This window comes from Fundulus heteroclitus, chromosome 21 (assembly GCF_011125445.2).
Source record: "Fundulus heteroclitus isolate FHET01 chromosome 21, MU-UCD_Fhet_4.1, whole genome shotgun sequence".
Classification (NCBI taxonomy): domain Eukaryota; kingdom Metazoa; phylum Chordata; class Actinopteri; order Cyprinodontiformes; family Fundulidae; genus Fundulus; species Fundulus heteroclitus.
Window position 1 is genome coordinate 9192340 of NC_046381.1, and position 22197 is coordinate 9214536.

The following is a 22197-nucleotide window of genomic DNA, read 5'->3' on the forward strand; positions in this document are numbered from 1 at the left end:
TTCTGGTTCTGGTTCTGCAGAGAAGGCTGGAGCCAGGAGACCTGAGTGGTCTGGAGGGTTGATACACTGATAACAAGTCTGTGATGTATTTAGGTGCTAAGCCATTCAGGGATTTATAGACTAACAGAAGTATTTTAAAGTCTATTCTCTGAGATCCAGGGAGCCAGTGGAAGGACTTTAGAACTGGGGTGATGTGTTCTACTTTCTTAGTCTTAGTGAGGACGCGGGCAGCAGCGTTCTGGATCAGCTGCAGCTGTCTGATCCACTTTTTAGGCAGAAATGTGAAAACACAGTTGCAGTAATCAATTCGACTAAATATAAATGCATGGATTAGTTTTTCCAGATCCTGCTGAGACATTAGTCCTTTAATCCTGGAAATTTAAGAGATCTCTGCCTGTTTCCAGATTTTATTGCAGGTAAGCAAGTAGGGGTGAACGATTTTGTAAAATAATCTAATTCCGACTTTTTTATTTTAATATTCTGATTATTGTTTTTCAGTTTGATTGATCATGCCTTTTTAAACATATACAAACAACAAATCAACCTGTTTCATCCCTGTGCAGATCAGGTGCTAAAAGAGCCGCTGTGTCTCAACTGGGAGCAGAAATGATCGCGTTCTGCCTACGATGTATTTCAGCCAAAGTTGTGATTTGATTTGGACTTTTCTCTGCATTAACCACAAGCAACAAAAACAGCCTCTAGATAAAGATGTTTGTAAACAAGGACTATTTAAAACAAGAACTTTTTAATGTTTTTATTAAATCAGAATATTGTTATTCAAGAGAACAGCTTTTAATTGATTTGGACGTCAGTCCATGTTGAACGTAAAGTGCAACCAGCAAGCAAGTCTGTGTATTAAACAGTTTGATCAGAACTTAATGCTATGGGGAGATTCCTGAAAGTTTCTGGTAAAACAGTTTGATTATATAAACTCTAAAACAAGTAATAAAATTAGATTATCTCTCTGCTGCAACTGTCTTCCCTTCTATGTGGAGGCAAACCCACTTTAAACATTTAACCCACACCTAAAGGACGATTCTGATCCACTAATTGTTACATAGCAAAAAAAATTGCAGACCTCTGCGATTTGGAAATTGCGTTTTTTAATTATATTGCAAATGTGATTAAATTGTGCAACCCTATAAGGGAGACAACACAGCAAACATGTGGTAAACGCTTTTTTTTAATTATTATTATTATATTCAAGTATTTCCAAAGCATCTTTTAGAATACAGATTATTTACACGTCAAATTCCTTCAAGTCTTGTTTGTAATGGATCCCGGGGAGCTGAAGCGTCGCTGTGCATCACGCCGATTGGCTGATGCTCCTCAGCTCCTCTATGTGATCCATCAGTTCTTGTGGCAGTCCCAGCTCTGACGCCACGTCCACGCAGCGCTGCACCAGGACGTCCAGACCTTCGTCCGACCCGCAGGGGTTCTGCTGATGGTCCGTTTCCCCTTCGCTCCTGCAGCAGTCCATCTCCTGACAGCCCGGCTCCTCCCGCCTCACCTCCAGGTCCTCCATGCTCTCTGAGACGTCGCTCACGCTGGGAGGCGGATTCTCCAGCGCGCTCCTGATGCCGTCTACGATTTCCTGCTCGAGGCGCGTCGCCCGCTGCAGGAGGTCGACGACGCAGGACGGGGCGGGCTGCTCTGGATGCTGGATCTGGCACCAGCACCACACAGCGCTGTGAGCGGGAGACACAAAGAGGACGCCGCGTTAAAGCCGCAACGACACAAAAGGGCCGAGCCGCCTTCAATCAGCGCGGGGACAAAAGACACTCAGGATGTTTCTAAAAACACAAAAACCACAACAAAAACCAGCTTTGACTCAAAGAGATTTAACTTAGTTAGGGCTAAGGTCAGATGTTTACATACGCCATATTCAACACGACTGATCTCAGTTGTTTTTTTTTTTTAGATATTTTATATGAACCATTCTCCATGTTGCTGCAATTATGCAACACAGAACAGTCAGTGATAAAAAAACAAAAAAAAACAATGATGAGACGCAAAAGTCTGAATTTAACGTGTCAGAATGACACAGACAGCCCACCTAAAAATCCGGATTTTTGTCGTCACCAAAAAGCTCCTGAAGGGTTATCTGCTTCTCTTAGCAGAAACTAATGATGCACGATATAGAAAATTTCAACCGATATCGATAACCGATATTTTTCTGCTTTTCATGGCCGATATCGATTCCGATAAGTTCATATTCAATATAGTTTTTGCATAATCTGCAGCTTGTGCTACAAAAAAACAAATTGTTTAGCAGCTGTGGCTTATTTATAACGGCAAAGAAAAGGTTTTGGCTCTTCAAATGTTTATTTTTTTTTATAACATCACACAAAAAAGTTGTAATTTGCTTTTAATAACAAAAGACACAAATCAATTTACAAGACAAAGAGCATCCCTTAAAATTACTGAACAAATCTATGGCTTAACTGCAAAGGCATTTGTGAAGTTAAAAAAATAACCACAGCAAAGGTCAAAGAAAAAGTGAAACTTCTTAATAAATGTTCAGAAGGCTATCAGCAAAGGTATTTCTGGAGTAAAGTCAAATAATTTTCGAAAATTAAATTATCTGTAATAACATGCATATAAAAATTCAATAAAATTCAATAAAGTCAATAAAAGTGCATTCTCAAAAATGAGGTGCCATGATGACAATTTTTCAGGTGAGCTATTAGGTTTGTTGTGTTAAAATCCAAATCCTTCTTTCCTCCTTTCGAAATTCTTGCTGAACATGTTTTGCAAACTGCAATGCTGTTGTCATCTTCTAATACCTAGTTTGTTTATTTATAGTCAGGCAATAATGGCGCCAAGCCTGGGTCCTGATAGTAAAGAACATAGACATAATATAAGAGTAGACGCGTCATTGGGCGGGTTCTGCCTCTGCTGCGATGCGTCAGAGCGTCCGCCATCTTAAATGTGGCAAATCTGCAGTTACTCAGTCACTTAAACAGTATCAGAGGGACTTTAATCTCTGAATATACTTTGTATTCATAGTATTTTTTTTTTGTAATATTACAAGTTTATTTTCGTATCCCTTTAGCTTCATTCTCCTGAATTTATTCTCCTAAAGAATAAAAATATTTAAAATAATCTAACCTGGCCCTATTACTCCAGGAGTAAAATAATTCTGCAAACTGTATGTATTCTGGAAATGTTCCCCCTTAATTCTCATGATATGATGTTTTTATCATAACATTATCACTTTTGTGTTTGTTTGTTTATTTTTACTTTATTGACCTAGGACTTTTTTCTCTCATTTTATTAATTTTACCTCTTTAATACTCCCCCAAAAAGTCTGTTCCTAAAGGTTCACAAGTGACACGGTTTTATGAAATAATGAAGACAACAATGTTTAGATTTAACAAATCAATCCTCATAACATATACACACACACAAATATATATATATATATATATATATATATATATATATATATATATATATATATATATATATATATATATATATATATATATATATATATATGTGTGTGTGTGTGTGTGTGTGTGTGTGTGTGTGTGTGTGTATTTATTGCAGCACAGGAATGAGGCATCTTCTCTGATCCACGTTCACAATAACAGAACTCAACTTTTTTCTGCCACATACAATATGGCGGTGACGTTGACGTGCGAACTTGCGCCCTATGACGCGTCTACGTATATGATGTCTATGGTAAAGAACGCAAAATCCACAGGTCTTGTCCTGCTTTGGGGCTACTCTGCCTGAATAAAATTCCACCACATTTAATTAATTTATCAGCTATTTTTATCGGAAGAATTTACTTATCGAGCCGATATAAAATTCTACCATATTGGCCGATATTATATCGGCCCGGTATATATCGTGCATCCCTAGCAGAAACCACACAGATCGTCTCTAAATGTTGATCTTCTGCTGGCAGAATCAAGTTTTTTTTTTTTTTGTGGCATGGCTCTTTTTATTTCTAATACAATTCAGTAAAAGTCCATTTTAAAAGCTTAATGTTAGCCCGCCTGGCCTGTGGGAACAAAACAATAATGTCTAAATTCAAGAATTCAGAGAATTGATTAAAACAGAACACCGAAGTTTCCTGACTGTGGCTCAGTGGGTAGTTGTCTTGCAATTGGAACGGTGTGGGTTCGATTCCAGCTTCACCCGGTCACATGTTGATGTACCCCTGAGCAAGGCACTTAACACCGATCGGTGTGCGCGTTAGAGAGTGTGACTTTGTGCCGAGGCTATAATGTAAAGAGCTTTGAGAGGTCAGTGTGACTGGAAAGCACTTTATATAAATCCAGTACATTTACCATTTTAATGTAAACGGGCCCTATGGGTAAAGTTCCCTAATCTTTAGGTCCATTCAGGTCCCGAATGCTTTAGGGAACGTTCCTTAAAGAGTCCAGTGATCTAATGAAGCATTCAGGGACCTTTAGAGAACGTTCCACAAAGTCCAGTGATCTAATGAAGCATTCAGGGACCTTTAGGGAACGTTCCTCAAAGCTTCCAGCGATCTAACGCAGCATTCAGGGACCTTTAGGGAACGTTCCTCAAAGCTTCCAGCGATCTAACGCAGCATTCAGGGACCTTTAGGGAACGTTCCATAGAGTCCAGTGATCTAATGAAACATCCATGGACTTTTAGAGAACTTTCCACAGAGCTTCCAGTGATCTAATGAAGCATTCAGGGACCTTTAGGGAACGTTCCTCAAAGCTTCCAGCGATATAACGCAGCATTCAGGGACCTTTAGGGAACATTCCACAGAGTCCAGTGATCTAATGGACCATTCAGGGACCTTTAGAGAACGTTCCACAGAGTCCAGTGATCTAATGAAGCATCCAGGGACCTTTAGGGAACGTTCCTCAGAGTCCAGTGATCTAATGAAGCATTCAGGGACCTTTAGGGAACGTTCCTCAGAGTCCAGTGATCTAATGAAGCATTCAAGGACCTTTAGAGAACGTTCCACAGAGTCCAGTGATCTTATGGATCATTCAGGAACCTTTAGGGAAAGTTCCTCAGAGCTTCCAGTGATCTAATGAAGCTGCAGGGACCTTTAGAGAACGTTCCTCAGAGTCCAGTGATCTAATGGATCATTCAGGGACCTTTAGGGAACGTTCCTCAGAGTCCAGTGATCTAATGAAGCTGCAGGGACCTTTAGAGAACGTTCCTCAGAGTCCAGTGATCTAATGAAGCATCCATGGACCTTTAGAGAACGTTCCTCAAAGCTTCCAGTGATCTAACGCAGCACATCTATCACATGTGTCACATCTGTACCTCACAATCCCTCGGAGGCGACCCACGGCCACAGTCTGCGCCGATCCTTCTCTGAACCCCTGGTTAAACCCCTCCTGGAGCGAGGCCTCCTCCCCGGCGTTAACTCCGTCCACATAGCCGTCCTGTCCAGAACCCAACAATCAATCTAAACAGCTTCTTCCAGCCAGAGAAGCGCAGCGTGAGAGGCTGAGGGTAACTTCACCTTGATGCGTTTCTTCATGTTGGACGTCCACTCCTTACTTTGTAAAGACAGATCATCCGCCGTGTCGTCGAAAACATCTTCGCCGCCGAGCGACGCTGCTTTTACCCAGGACATCGTGGATTATTCGGGTTTAAACCCCCTGGTTCCTGCTGCTACCGACGGTCAAAATGCATCTGGAGAGCCGGAGGTGTAGCGGCGGATTTGGCTACCTCAGTATGGCAAGACGTTTTAACATAAAATTGGCTTCACCTCACATTCCAGATATCTTAAATACATTTTTGACTAGACACAATAGTTAATTGAAATAACTGTATTTATATTTTGACTAGGCCAAATACCAATTTCAGATATCTCTTATTACATTCTGACTAGTCCAAATGACGTCAGATGTATCATTAGTTTGTATGGAGGCTCCGATTTTAGATATCTTCAATACATCACTTACAATCTGAAAAGTATATTTCAGAGATCAACAGTTAAATTACGACTAGTCATAAGTTAAATTTGAGATATCTCTGTTTTTGTTCTGACTAGTTATAATTTCAATTAAAGATATCTCAAATTACCTTGCTATTCAACACATCTTGAATGTATTTTAAGATATCTCAAAGTAAGATTCGACTAGTGCAAATTGAATTACAGATATCTTGAAAGCAAATAATGACTAGGCAAAATTTTGTTATCGATATCTAGAAGAAGCAGCATTTAGTTCCTATGCTCCACTTATCTGGAACAAACTTCCAGAAAACTGTAAAAGTGCTGAAAGCCTGAGTTCCTTTAAATCGAGATTAAAAACACATTTGTTTAAAATTGCCTTTGAATGTTCAAGTTAAAATGTTTTACTGTTTTCGAATTTTCTTTTTTGTTTCTACACTATCCCTACCTGCTTTTATTCTGTTTTATTTTCCTATATTTTAATCATGTAAAGCACTTTGCATTGTCTCTGTACTGAATTGTGCTATATAAATAAATTTGCCTTGCCTTGCCTTGCCTTGCCTAGAATTGTATTTTTGTCTAGTCCTTTGAAGATATCTCAAAAAGAATGAGAGACATTGTAACGATGAGCCGACGATACATGTGAAGTTGAATATTGTTTTCTAGGCGCGGTTTCACCTGCAGTGGAGGGTCCTCGTCCTGGCGTGTCACTCAGGTGTGCAGACTGCAGTATGGCTCAAACTAAGAGGCAGATTACGAGGGGTGATACTCGCTAGATACTAGATTTTTTAATCTAGATGGCATTTGTATTTTAAATATCTTTTATTATCATTCTGACTAGTCAAAACACGCCATTTACGAATCATTTTTGGCGAAGATTTTAATCCATCATTACTAGCGTTTGCTATTCAGTGGTCTGCAATGTCAGGTATGTCCAGCGCTATTTCTTGTGTTTTTAACACAATTTTTAGTGCTGCAGCTCGTGCTCGACACAAATTAAGAAACACAGATGATTTATTGTCTGCAACCAGAAGACCTTTTCTAAGTCACAAGTAACGAAGTCGAGGCAAGTGACTGCTGTCTGCCAATCAGGTGACGTCATTAGAGATATCTCAAAAAGCATTTTGATTCTCCAAAATGTGATTGAAGATATCTTGAGTCATTCTTCTTACTAGTCAGAATAGATATCTTAAAGTACTATTCAGAATGGTCAAAATTTAGTTTTTTTGATATATTAAACGTATTTACGGATAGTCAGAATAAGCCGATTTTATGTTAAAGCAGCCTGCCATACCCTCAGGACTCACATGTACATGACGTCATCAGTTGTTGGCGAATTCTCGTTTTTATTTATTTACTGCCACCTGCTGGACTGGAGCGCAGAGCGAGACTACAGCAGCTAATTTGTTTTAATTTACCCTATATTTCAACAACAACAACAAAGACAATAACAATTATCAGAAATAAGTCAATGGGGAATTTAAATAAAATAAAGTGCATCTTGTAAATTAATCTGATCATGACCCATTGAAGAAAACCAGAATTAGTTTGAAAAGGAGTTGCTCAGGTTAAGTGTTAAAAACACTCCTTTTTGGGTCTATGTGAAAGAGTGCTATCTGCGTAGGGGAAAACTAACATCGTCCGCCCTCATGACATCCTCCATTGTGGCAGCATCGTTCTTATGTGGCAGGAGTTTCAGAGAAACTCAGGAGAATCCTCTCAAAATCCAGCATGAATTTCAAACCTGACAACAGTCTCAGACAAAGACTGAGAACAACCAAAACTAAACAACATAAATACATAATGGTTCAGCCGTCTATTTACAACATCAAGAGCAAAGGTCAATGATGTGAGGATTTTACACAGACAGGACAGATAGCTCGAAAGAGAGGTGAAGTAAGAAAAACACCGACACTGAACAAAAAGGGTTTGCGGTTTCAGATTTCCTGCATCTCTAACCTGACATTGAAAATAATTTCAGAGACATTATACATCCTGTCTGATCAGGATTCAGGTGACCAAGTCAAAACTTCACACCAAACACACTCTAATGACCCAGAGGAGAGGCGTACTGGTCGTATATTTGCATCTGTCCAGGAAAGCTCCTGGGAGGATTGGCCTCCATGAGCTTAAAAACAGCAGCTCCCAAACTCCACACTCTAAAAAAGAGAAATCAGCTCCAACTGCAACTGGATCGCTTTAATTGGTAACATGTAATCTAATTAAGTTGATTTAGTTTATAAGTGGTCAAGTTAAAATAAATTAAAGTGGGTAAACTTAATTCGATTACTTGTTACCAATTGAATCAATTAGTTGAAGTTGGAGCTGCATTCTCTTTTTAAAAGGTTGCTCAGCTACAAGCCTCCAGAACTGACAAAGACTCCTGAATGGGCGTAGAAATGTGTTCACTGATTACAGATTTAAGCCTGTTGTAGAGCCTTTGGACAGACTTTTCTTCTGTAAGAGCAGGAGAGCTGGTCCGAGTCAAGGAAACCATGGATGGAGCAAGAAACGGGACAATCCCGGTTGAAAAACCTTCAAAAGAGGCTGGAAACAGCCTTGAAGGTCTATTGGTTTAGATCAAAGCATGTTCATGTGCTAGAATATTCCAAAGTCCAGACCTGGATCTCATTGAAAATGTGTCTGAAGAACTGAATTCTGCATCTGGAAGACGCTCTCCATCCAGTGTGTTTAAGTGCAATTTAAAAAAGAGGAACAGGCAAAAATATCCAACAGAGTGAATGGGGTTTAAATGATATACTGACTCAGGAGAGACTGACTATATACCTTTTTCTGATATTTATTTGTAAAACCATTTTGACAGCAATTTAATATTGGCCCCTAACTACCTATCTACACCAGCAACCACGTTTAGAATGATCAAAAAATTGGAAAGACCATAAAATTGTCCAAATCTACAGACTGTCTGCAAGCGAAGTGACTTGATGTGCATGACAGAAAGTGGTACATGTTTTAAAACATTTATCACTTGTTTGAGTTTTAAAACAAGCTGTTGTAGCCATGACTCTCAAATCCATATTTTCTAAAGGATATATATATATATATATATATAAAATCATTAAGAAATTTACTTTTCCTTTTTCTGGAGCAAATGAAGGGAAATCACTTGGTTCCAATCCTCGTAACAATATCATTACAAAACATTGAGGCAAAGAATAAAAGTAACACCACACATTTTTGCATCTCTTATTAATTTATTCTTGATTTTTTCCTCAATGATGGTGAGCTTTACTCCATTATCAGGGCTGGGCTCCAGCTTTGGGACAGGATGAGGAGTGCTGTCAGAGATCAGAGCGCTGAAACGTCTCAGTTGAGCTGGTCTGGACCTTTGATAAAGATGCCGACTGGAAGTGTCCACGTGGAGGTATAAATAAATATCACGGTAGCTTAAAAAAATAATTATCGCTGCAAAGGAACCCATTAACAGCTATTTTGTTGGAAACAGAGAAGTTTGGGACCACCGGGCTAAATATTGATAAGAAAACGAGTGACAAAGATTGTGATGGGGACATGTTTTTTGTGATCAACTTCATTTAATTTATTAATGGTTTCTGTTATTTCATAGGACTTACACAAAACAAAGATGCAGGGAAAGTAAAACTTTCACCTTTTGATGACACACACATTTCCTTTTGCAAGTCCTACAGTGGACATATTGTAAAGATCGGAGCTTGAATCGTCTTGTTACTGAAAAGTGCTTAAAATTAAAGGTCAGAAATCACTACCAAAACAAAAACTCTATTCTTTCACATTTATCGAGTCCCATAAGGTTTGACGAATGCTCCCTATCTACATACTTTTTTTTAATGTTTCAATCCATGACCTTCATAAAGCTCCTTAATGGTGGACAAAGGGCCGTTTCTTCCTGATAACATCCTCTAACCACTGCATACATCAGAGCTCACGCAGAATGTTTACACGTGTCTCCTTCTATTACATTAATAAATATTTTATAAAGTAATTCTTCGCTCATGTGTTCCTAGGTCTTTGATTTATTTTAGGTTCCTGGGGATCGTGCAGTTCTGTCAATGTTTCCACTTATTTAATATTATTATCTGTATTTTTGGTCCCTTCCTTTTGTTCCTGTCATTACTTAGTCTGCTCATCACGATTTTACTAGTTTATTCTTGTAAAGTCTGTGACTCACTTTTTTGTGTGTGTTTTTCTTATGTACTGTATTTCTAGGTAAACAGAAGATTCTCTGCTGATTTGTGCCTTTAAACGAGCTTAAAAAGTTCACTCGATTATTTTAGGTTAAATGACTCTCTCTTTATTGATTTATTTAAATTGCTTTCCGGGATAATTTAACCAAAAATATAAATATTTGCTTTGTTATATCCCTGAAATGGAAAACATGGACATAATTGAATCTTAAGAAAAGAAAATAGAAATGAATGTAACAAAAAAAACGCAATTTTTTAACTTTAAATCACATTTTGTATTACATCATATTATTGTGTTATATTTACTGTTTAAATTACTGTTTATATTTACTTTTAGCATTCAAGCTATCTTCTTCTTGGTGCAGATTTAATTCATGTATCAGCAATCTCTGCAAAGTCACATTCTTTTGCACTGCAGGTATAAAGTTTGTCAGGTTAATATAAATTGATACTAAATTGAGCTTCTTGAAGATGCTTATGGTTTTGGTGACAATCTGTTCCAGATCCAACCAGCAGAGGGCGCTGCAGCACAACTTTACCAAACTAATGCGCTCCGGTCTGAAACGGCAGTACGTGACTATAATATATTTGTATCAGTTCATCAATGTCATTTTTGCATCTTTTCATTTTATTGTTCCTATCGACTTTGTTTTTATTTCATATTAAAATGAAGCTAGATATTATTTGAATTTATCTATAATTTCTTAAAGCAGTTTTTACACTTTTATTGGACACAGGAATGTGAAAAAGCACAAATATTTCTTTCATTTGACATCATATGTTGTCGTTAGAAAAGTTTCAAATTAATCTAAAAACTATTTCTAATTCAGTTGTGCTAGATAACATTAAGTGACAACATTACGTACAAAATAAATGCCAATTTTAACCAATCATCAAATGAAGAAATGTTTGTGTTTTATTTATTTGTTGAATGAGGCAATAAATTATCCTTGTACATAAAAAAGAAATGTATCTAAGAAAAAGTAATGAAAGTGCACTGATTTTATTCTATAATTAGCCCTCAATTATTATATACAAAATAATATTTTTTGAGTGAAATTTATATGCATTTTTGTTTTTATCTCCAACAGGTTAGCAATGCATGAAAAGCAATTAATGACAAATTGAGCCGACGTGTTTCCGTAAGAAATCTGCTGCTGGAGGATTGGAAATCACTGAAATACCCAAATGGTCTTTCCTGGCTTTTAGAAACACTGTCCAGTGGATCTTTACAGTGTTCTGCTTAACTTTTCAAAGCAGAGAAATGTCATCTGTCATGACAAACACATTATTCACTCATCAATAATGCATCTTGGCACCTTTTTTCTCACCGTTGAGTGGAGAGGAAGGGGAAAAGAACTCCCCTTTGTTTCATTTTTTAGATTTTCTCATTCTTCATGCCCCGCTGTATGGAATAAAAACACAGGAGAGATTGGACGCACGTTAAAATGCATTTCACCTCGGTGGAGTGCATTTGCGGCTGCTTGGACAACAATGGCCTAGAGAATACAAGGAGGCCACAGCGGACATGTCCCTGTTCTGGAAATGGAGTCGGCCTGCAGGTCTGGTTCGCGGCCACCACACCTTAAAGTACCCCCCCCCCCCCTCCTCCTCCCCCTCGCTTTACTTGAAGAGTCAAAACAAGCAGCCGGGGCAATCACCTGACACATTTCCATCCAATTTCCACTGCAGAATGTGTTCATTTTCAGCCTAATGGCATGTCATTTTGCAGGAGCCTTTGGTCAAGAATTAATCCTGGAATCAAAACAGATTTTCCGGGGAGCAATCTTCCATCAAGTATTGATTTTTTTACACTCACGGAGCCTGTACTCCCTAATTTAACCTGACAGCCAGCAGCACAATGGACTGGGAGCACCTTGGCGTCTCGCAGAGGGAGCTCTCCTCCTCCTTCTTCTCTCCGTGAAGCGAAAGAGAGATTGGGAAGGGGGTAAAACGGACTCCCAGATGTCTAAAACAAAGAGCATTGCTTACAGAAAACAGAGATAAAGCTTCCGTCTCTCTGTTTTACCTCTAATTATGTTTTCAAGGGTAGTGCAACTTGGGCAGGTAGAGGCTGAGAGGGAAGAGGGGAGAGTGTTCTGGGGCCATCAGCTATCATTATGGGCCTGTTGACATCTCCCTGTCTTTGAGTGATTCTCATCTGTGATTTCCCCTGGCCATTTTCCACAGATGCACGAAGAGGGGTTTCATCATGGCGCCATAAAAAGGGCCCAAAGTGTCCGCACAAGCTCTCACTAATAAGAAAGCAAAGATGTGTCCGACCATGTCACTCCTCTCTCAAATCCATATCCGCTCTCTTAAAGCCTTCAGATATGCAATCATTCTCTTTTCTCCCCTTCTTCCTCTCCGTATGTGCTGTAAGTATACTATACCCTACGTTAGAGGTCAGCGGGATGAGAGGATGATGGAGGGCAGGGCCGGTTATTTTCCTGTAGCTCTTAAAGCTGCAATGACCCATGTGCCGGAGAGTTGCACTTTTGCCAAAAGGTTTTTCATGTGTTGCTTACAAACTGCCTAACAGGAGGGAAACTATTTCACTTTTTATCTACCGCTCTTAACTCCTAATCACCCATTTGAAACAAAAAAAATAAAATAAAATTTACAGGGATGTTTCTCATTGGTGATTTTTGTCAATCTCTGCAACTGATATTAAGGTGTTAAATAATAATTGCTGCGTACATTTTGTTTTAATGTAGACATTTGGGTGCCTAGAATAGATTAAATACTATAGTTTTCATTGAGCACTAACAAATTTGCATTAGTTCATCCACTTAGACCTTCTGACAAGTGTTGATAATTGGCATTGGAATTTCTACAGGCTGTAAAATCTGTCTTTATAAACTTTAAAACACTGTAGAACAAATGCTTATGTGAAGAGATGTAGTTACCAGATCGTCAGCATTAAAAGAGATCACAAGTCCCTGAAAAAGAGAAATAAAAATAATTCAGGATGTGAATACCTAAAAGACGTGGGACTTATATCTTTTTAAAGAGAGCTAGACATTGTGGACTCATTACTTAAGAAAGATTTGCCCACTAATATGTCCTAGCTACCATGGCAGCTGTGCACCTGGACACAGCTGCCTATGGAGCTAGTCTGTCATTACCATATTACATAGAAAGTACTACTGGATCAGTGCTTTTATGTTTTTTTGTGTCTCTGCTCTGTCTTCTCTAACACCCAGTCGGTCGAGGCAGATGACCGTTCACACTGAGTTTGGTTCTGCTGGAAGTTTTTCCTTCTCGTTAATGGGGAGTTTTCCTCTCCACTGTCACTTCATGCTTGCTCAGTATGAGGGATTGCTGCAAAGACATGGACAATGCAGACGACTGTCCACTGTGGCTCTTTCATGAAGAGTGAATGCTGCTTGTCAAGACTTGATACAATATACCACACAATGGCTCTCAGATGATGTCATGCGATATCTGCATATAAAATAATCTTCAAAAGTATATTCTGCTAAGCCCTTCCCCTTGTGCTTGTTCTCTGTCTCACTTCGTAGAGAAGCAAGGGAAGGGATGTGTGTGCATCTGTGAAACATAGACATATATATTCATTTTCATAGGCATGCTCTACTCACACTGAAACATTTTATGTTTATTTTGTTTTACTTTGTTTATTGAAAAATCATCTAAAAACATAAAAAAACAGACATTATTTTATGTAACATATCCCGAGTTCTTCCTGTAGCCTGTTAGCTTTCCGTTAGCTAGAGAAACAGCTATAGATTTGTGTTAGTCCTGCAAAACAAAAAACAAAAATAAAGGTGTGAGTGAATATTTATCTTTTTTGGACCGTAACTGATCAATTAGCCATTTATGCTCTTGTATAGGATTTTCCCCTAACAATTTATGGTTTGAGTGCATTAAAACGCTTCCTCAGAAATCCACTAAAAACAACACCTGACCCAAAAAAGTATACCTGAAAACCCAAAGTAACACTTGATGCACATATTTTCAGGGATCTGTCCATAAAATGTTATTTTTCATTGCTACGTTTTTTTGGTTGTATGACTGTTTTTTATCATGTATTTCCAATAGCCGTTTCCAAAAAGCCGGCTTTGCAATGAGTGAAAACTCAATCAGTCTTCCACCAATTGGAGAAGACAAGTATAAGATCTGACACAGCAGGTTTGTGAGAAAAGTAGCTTGTTTATTAAAAAAGTACAGTCTCATACTGAAAGTGAGACTTTTAATCTTGACCCATCTTGGACTGGATCTTAAGTCTCGGGTACAACTAATCTGGATTTCTACTAAATAATGATCTGTAGCTAAGGTTAACTTGCTTAAAACATCTCGGCAGAACCTCGCTATTCTGAAATATCCCTTTAAAGAACTACGAGTGAACTTTTAAACTAAACTGTTATTGATTGGTCCTTTATCGACTCATTATGAGGCAGGTGGAAGGCTCTGCATGCAGATGTGCAGCTTCTCCTGCGACACGTTTGAGAAATCTTCCTGTTCAGGCTACGAGAAAGAAAAAAAGGAAAGAGACATCACACCCTAAAGACGTGCGTTCAAAAACCCGCTTGCAACCGAGTTAAATGGACTATGGCCCGATGCAATCAGCTGCTCAAGTCAGACAGGTGTCTTCGTAAAGAGCCGGGCTATTAACTCCTCTACCTGCAAATACGTCACTGTGTGTCACTGCTAATAATGCTGAAAAAATGCATAAAGAAAGAAAAACAACAGTGAAAGCAAAGGGGATCATATGCATGACTGACCTCGATTGCATGTGAGGATTGGTAATTGCACCCCCAGAGGCATCTGGGTGTGCAGAGCAGCAAAGTGGGAGACGCCTGAGCAGGCCGGGCTTCACAGTCAAGCGTAGCAACATCTCAACCCTGAGGAGGGAGTGAAAACAAGAAGGCGGAGGAGCGAAGGGTGAGGGATATACAGACAGTTCATTTACCCAGAACATCAGCCCACCGAACATTGTCTGAAAGATAAGGAAAGCGAATGCTTCATGGCTGATGGAAAACAAAGGCAGCAATTTAAAACCATCTGCATCCAACACATGCACTCTCTTCCTCCACCCTTCTGTTTCTGTGTCCCGGCTGATATTGAAACATAATCCATTTGGAGCGCCGACATGTCATTATATTTCCACCCGGCCTCCCCTCTTTCCAAGCCAGGACGATTTCAGGTGGCTGCTGGTTGAACAGGAATGTTTCATTTCTACAAGTCAGACGCTTGGAGTCTTCGAGGAAAACACAGACAGCGGGGGAAAAAAAGCAAAAAAAAAAAAAGTGGTGCTTAAATCCTTAAAGTGAGCTTAGCTGCTCCTCTTAACTACTGCAGGTTTAGAAGAAAAAAAAAAAAGAAACCTACAATAAATCACAAAGATTCAGAGATCAAAAGTTGTCTGTTTTACTGCTTCTGCTGTCTTCAACAAAAAGATCATACATCACAAAGGCTTTGGTGCAGCCCTCAAACTACTGTAGCGCTTAGATCTCTGATAAGTATAGATAGAAAGTGTAAGTTTTCCAAGAACCAGAGTTTTTTTTTTTTAAACTAAACTTTATGTTCTACTTTATCTAATAGACTTATTTTGTATTTTTGCTGCGTTATTCCTTCAGCCATACTGTACTTGAGTTTAAGTTTTTATAGTCATGTGAAAAAGGCCGACAACTCAACTAACATGTTTCAATTTATGGATATTTGCTACAGATTTCAAACCAAAACTGAAAAACTTTAGTGAAAAAAGACCCTTAAAAATATCTAGAGTAAAAAAAGTGCAGATCTGGAGAGGCATAAACCAGGGCACCCCACATTTATTCCCATCTAAAATGGAAAAAACTGCACACAGGTGAGTCGCACCGGGCACAGATGATAAGAAAGTTGTTACTCAGCATTTTCCGGGAGGTTTGCGGCGTTTAAATCTCAGACATTTAGTTCAGCGTGTTCCTGACAGCTCGAGTCAGAGTGAACACCGTGGTACGATCCGGAGAGATGTCCTAGGCCTTCGGAAAGAAGATTTTAGCAGTTTATGAGTATGGTAAGGGATTTAAAGGGGTGTTAAAATAAGTTTAAATCACAATCAATCTCGTCCATTTTCAGAAAGATAAGCTGCGTCTCAATTCGCAGGCTGCGTCCTTCGAAGGACGCATTTTAAGGCCGGTTACGTCACAACGATGCGCGGAGGCTGTCCCATTTGGCAAAAATTCTGAGGATGCTTAAAATGCAGCCTTCGAATGCGTCCTCCTTTTCCCCGATTTCTGAGGATGCATCGCTACCATCCTTAGTGGCCTCGCCTGCCATAAGATTTCCCGAGGTGCTTTGCTCGCTTTTTTAGTGATAGTGAAAGTAGTGATTTAAGTCAGTTATTTACAGGGTTTGTACACATTTAACTATTCAATTCAAATTACTAAAGTTACAAACATAAGCTTATATCAAGTCTTACAAATGAATATAAAATTTTATATTTAAACATATTCGTCAATCTGCTGACAAACGTTTGTTTAATAACTGGTATATTATGATCATTAGCAGGTAAATGTTACCTCTCCACTGCGCTCTCCCATCCTGAGAAAAATTTGTCGTCGGTTTTGCTGCCGCCGAAGCCGTCTAATCCGACTCTACTCCTCCAATAACAAGTAAATAAAAAAAAAAAATACAAAAAAATTTCCATATCCATTTTTTGTGTGCCGTTTTTCCTGTCAGTTTTTGTCTGGCGCTGTTTTTCCCGGGCTTGGGGTAGACGTGATGACGTCGTGTCGCAACCAGGAAGTGCTCCAAAGGCTAGACGGTTGAGGATCCTCCGGAGCATCCTCCGAAGGCTGGGTCCTCCTAAGGCTGAGTAGGCTGGGTCCTTCGAAGGACGCAGCCTGCAAATTGAGACGCAGTGATCGTCTGCAAGTGCAGAACATTAAAGGCATACTATGCAACATTTTTCAGTTAATTAATGTGTTCCATACCGTTTTGGATGATTAAATGAGTCATTTCAGGTCGAACAAAGGTTTTCTCGGCCGCCCTGGTGGTCTGTGGGGGAAATACCGCACTTGCAATTGCAAGAGCTCACGGCCCGCACACACAGAAGTCTCGCTTTACAGCGAGAACTCCATGTGTTTTTGCCCTGCCATTCACTATATGCACGCGCGAAAGCAACAACAAAGAACCGCGTGTTAACGTCAAATAAACATGCAAGCATATCAAGTTTTTTTTAAAAATTATTATTATTTTTATTTTATTTTATTGATTTTTTAATGTTGGCGAGGCGGTAGCATGAGTTTTGCGCTGCGGGAAACCCTGATGTTCATACCTTCACTGTGCTAGTCATTGTTTGTACTGCCGTTTTTTCGACTTTTCGTTGCGTTCGCCTGTCTGCTAAGCTCAAAACAACCGCGCCTGGCTTGACGGAGGAACCAGGAGAACAGCTGAGCATCTTTACGACAGTGCACTTTTACTTTCGTCCTCTGGGGGGAGCCTCGCTGGAAAATCAACCCCGGTTGCATAGTATACCTTTAAAACGTCCCCAGATCCGGCTGCTAAGCTACTTCACCCTGACAGTAGTAGACAAACACTTTAGCTTCTGGAATAAGGCTCTTTGGACAGATGAATTATCTGGACGCCAGGACAGAGGACATGTTGGTACAAGGCTCTTCTCTTCCAGGAGAAGGGCCTTACACCAAGTACAAAGCATGTAGGTGGAAGTGTCATGGTTTAGGAAAGGGTTGCACCTTGTTTCAGAGGGTGCTTGAGAACAGTCTAACATAGAGGTATCTGAATACCTCTAATTACAGCTCCTAGCTCCTGATCTGTGACATTTCAAAGGGTTAACAGTGAGAACTACATCGTAGGAAGGAAATTAGCTTCGCACTGCTGTGCCGATTTTTGGAAAGCCTTTAACTCCAATGTTATTATACCAGATGGAAACGCACATGGATGATTGTAGTTAAATCCAGGCGTACAAGCCTTTGAAATCGAACTACAATGTGCGCGCTCTCTTCTCTCCGGACATTTTCGTGTATGGTGGGTCGTGCTTATACGTCATGTTTGCTAAAGGATTGTGGGATTCCTTATACAGTTCCTTGGTGCCAGTAGGCGACATCGTGAGGTTCCTATGCTAAATTAGCTGCCAGAGGAACCATACAGGCTCCTTTTTCTACCTTCTTCCTTACTGACTCCAACATTCAGCGTTTATCATGGCAAATGCTGACGCACGTCCGCTTTGGCTAACGAGTCCTTACCCAAAAGACGTATTCGGATGGAGCCTCCGTCCGTCTGGACCCTGCAGCATGACGAAGACCCAAAGCACACCAGTAAATCCACCATCTTACTTTTCAAACAGAAAAGTAAGAAAGGAAAGTCCTGGGACCAGATCCTGATCACACTGAGACGCTGTGGGGGGGACTTCCAACCAGGTATACCTGCAAGAAACCTGAAAATGAGGCGCTAACTTTCCACAGAGAATGGAGGAGACTGGTGGACGGGAACAGGAAGTCATTTCAACTAAAGGAGATAAGTCGAACATTTAAGGCCTGAAAAAACACTCCCATTTGACTCAAGTATCCAGATGTTTTGAGCGTCTATCCAGATAAAAAAAAGTCACAACTTTAAGATTTTGTTTATCTGAACATTAATTTAAGAGACAATGTCTCTGCTGGTTAGGAACGATGCCTAAAGCGGGTTGAAGTCTTGGTTTGGTCCTTGCTGTTTACTAGTAGCAGGCTGTGAGTCAGTAAATTTGAAGCACAGAGAAAATGACATTATTTCAGACACTTATGATAAATAGAATTTAATTTATGAAATCGAGATGATTTTGAAATGAATTGCCCATCACACACTGAAATTTGACAAACATATTAGGATATTTTGAACTTCTTTTGCAAAAACAAACAGAGGTGAGTCCCAACTAATGTTTGGTTGCTGACTATAGTTTAATCCCATTGTCCAAGAGCACGGCTGCTAAAATTAATTAAAGCCTCAAATGCCTGGAAAATGTATCTATTGTTATCCTTCAGGATAAACTTTAGCTAATTAAAAAAATATCTAAAATAGACTGAAATTTAGTGCTTAAAACACACTCCTTATCTGAATCATTGTCTGCTGCAATATGAGGATTTTCTGAAATATTTGTCATCATTTAAACTTAGATGTGCATGTTTTGATTTAGTGATCTATAGGAACATTATTTTGCCCATTCTGAGAATTTCAAAACAGAAATGTCCTTATTATTTGGTAAATTTGACCTATTTTAATCAATTTTTTTTTTACATTTTGTTTATTTTTTAATGCAATTCAGGACTTATGACTGAATTTCAGCTTCTCTCCACTGATTACCATGAGTCAGATGTATGTTAAATGCATCACAGAGGATTAAATCTTACAGTTTAGTTTAGAGTGAAGCAGCACAAGTTAAAGTAGTTTCCTGCGTTTACTCAAAGAGATGCAATCTCCTCTTTGATTCTGAGAGCTGACCTCTTTCTGAAACGCCTTTCTGACCCGCTGCCTCACAAACTTTTCTCCTTTCAGAGCCACTTTATTTTTACTTGTCCGTCCTTTGACAGCAATTTTCAAATTAAATCTTCATTTCACAAGATAAATGTACATTTTCAAAATTCCTTTTATGTTTTGCATATGTACTTGAAGACAAATATGTGAGCTTTTTCTCTTTGGTAAACTTTTATTTTCATTTTTGTCATAATTGTTGTGATTATTTGTGTTTGCTTGCATTCTTTTTTTTTACCAGGTTTTTATTCTCACCCCCCCTCCTTTTTAACATCTCCATCTGCGCCATTCCAACCATCGGCTGCAAAAGAGAACGAAACAAAGACGCAGAAACTTTGTAATTTTGACTCCATTCACTTTTCATTTACCAATCTGAAAGATGCATTCCAGGCAGGGATGCGGTGATCGATAGGTGAGGTTCACTCGCTGTAGATTTTTGATCATTTCGGTTGGTGAAATAGTTTAATTTGAGAAAATTCTTGGCAGGGTAAAAAAAAAATAAAAAATTCCTCTGATAAATAAAAAAAAGAAAAGATATTTCAGGTGTTTAAGATGTCCTGACATAGTCTGAGTGCTGAGAACTTAGACAAGTATGAGGAGAATCCAAGAAAGACGTCCACAGGATTCAACTTTTTTGGATTCATTGGTTAAAAACTTTAAATTGTGCACAGATGAAAGCCAAAAACCTTTTTCAGCGTGACTCAATCTTTAGTGGATTTATGACTGATAACCCCACCCTCCCAGCATTTATGTCATACAGAAGCACCTCTTCTCATCCGAGCTCTTCACTCCGGAGCTCCGCTGCGCTGATGGAGGGGAAACTTTATTATTATTATTTTTTTTTTCTCCTGTGCTCCAGAAACACTTTTTCCGACAGCAGGTACGGGTCAGGAGCTGCATCTGCACAATTACATCGTTAATGGGAGAGACAATGAGAGTGGTGCGGACGGGAAACAAAAGAACACGGGATAGCCGTCATGCTCAAAAATACACCCGGCGTTTTTCTGAAGGGAAGCCGAGAGAGAGAGAGAGAGAGAGAGCGCTGAGAGGAAGACGAGAAAGCATCTTCAACATCAGTTTTCAGTCTAATATTAATAATTTATGTTCCCTGTGCTTTTTATTATTATTATTTATTTATTTACTTTTTTTTTTCTCTCTCCCCCCTTTCCAGCAGCCTGCCCGTTTTTCAAAGGCATCATGGACAGGGAAGCTGCATCAAACTTTTGAGTTTAGTTTCAAAAGGCTTTCTCCTTGTTTATTTATATATAGCTTCTTCTATACGCTTGTCTTGTTGTTTTCTCGCAGAGGCAAACACATGAAGCTTTGATGAGAAGCAAACCTGACATGTATTCTTTACTAATGACCCCATGAAATCTCAATAAAAGCAAAGGACTCTTTCTAAAAAAATAAAAAAATAAATAAAATAAAAATAAAGGCTTATTAAAAAAGGCTTCGGATGCAGGGATAAGTCGTACATCTGTTGTTCCAGAAACAATCAAACCACAAAGGTTTTCGCTTAGCTGCGGTTTCCCTTAAGGAAAACCGAGGTGCGTTTCGGTTTTAATAACACGGCTAAAGTTGAAGTTTGAGGAGGTGGAAAATAAACATGGGTGAATGTTTTAAAGGAATTTGTTAAATCAGTTTAATTAAGTTGAACTCTTTCATCTATCATCGCCATCTTACTCATATCAGCTGGTTGAGGTTGGAGATCCAGGAGGGAAAACCCAGACATTTTTGTCATTGATTCTCGTTTGGATTCCAGTTCTTACTTTGACTAGGCCATTCTAATCCCATACAGATGCATTGCTCTAAATCAGGGGTGTCCAAACTGGGCCCGTTTAGTTTTAAAACACATGCACACAAAATCTCTTGATTGTTGATTTAAAGAATGTTTTTCTTAAAGACATTGAAGAGTTGAGAGAGAAGAGGGGGCCCAAAATGAGCTGAATTACACAAACATTTAAAAGACATAGATCAACCCGCATCCCCGTTCCTTCTTGCTGGGAAGAAAACCAAGAAAATGTTAAAAGCAATCAAGCCCAAAAATTTGGATGTTCTGCTTTTCTTTTAACAGATCAGACTCGTGAAGTTTTTTCTTCTTTTTTGGATCAGCAACGCTTTGCAGATTTGTTTTGTGGAAAAAATCGGACAACTTTGTTTCATTAAAATATTCTGTTCGCTTTATGGTTTAATAATAATTTCACAATATTTGATGTTTATTCATTAAAAAAAGGCTAATTATTCTAGCCTTTGGGTAATTTTTTACTTGTTTATTTTAGCCTGCATGTCTAAAGCTGTACAGACCTCTGATGTGAACCGTTCTGTTTTATCTTTGAGTTTATGGGTCATCTTCCTGCTAAAAAGAGAACGGATCTAAAAATAAGTAAAATGTTCCTAAAGTTAATGTATTTGTCCTTGATTTGAGCAGGTAAATAACATTATCTGCCAATGGAATGAGTATTTTGACCCCTAAAATAAGATAATTAGATATACTGCACTTGAAATAAGATGATGGAGATGAGTTGTTCCTATTTTAAGTGCAAAAATCTTATTCTATTGGCAAAGCATCTTATTTACCTGCTCAAATCAAATACGCTAATTTTAAGAACATTTTACTTATTTTTAGTTCCGTTTTTGCAG

General features: G+C 38.9%; 1 protein-coding gene across 1 annotated transcript; it reads right to left on the minus strand.

Moving 5' to 3' along the window:
* Nucleotides 1-1190: 1190 nt before the first annotated feature.
* Nucleotides 1191-5690, minus strand: otulina (OTU deubiquitinase with linear linkage specificity a). The gene is made up of 3 exons (XM_012853207.3): nucleotides 5468-5690; nucleotides 5266-5387; nucleotides 1191-1688 (listed from the first exon to the last, which is right to left on the minus strand). The coding sequence occupies exons 1-3, from the start codon at nucleotides 5579-5581 to the stop codon at nucleotides 1307-1309; spliced, it is 618 nt and encodes a 205-aa protein (XP_012708661.2). The 5' UTR covers nucleotides 5582-5690; the 3' UTR covers nucleotides 1191-1306.
* Nucleotides 5691-22197: the final 16507 nt, after the last annotated feature.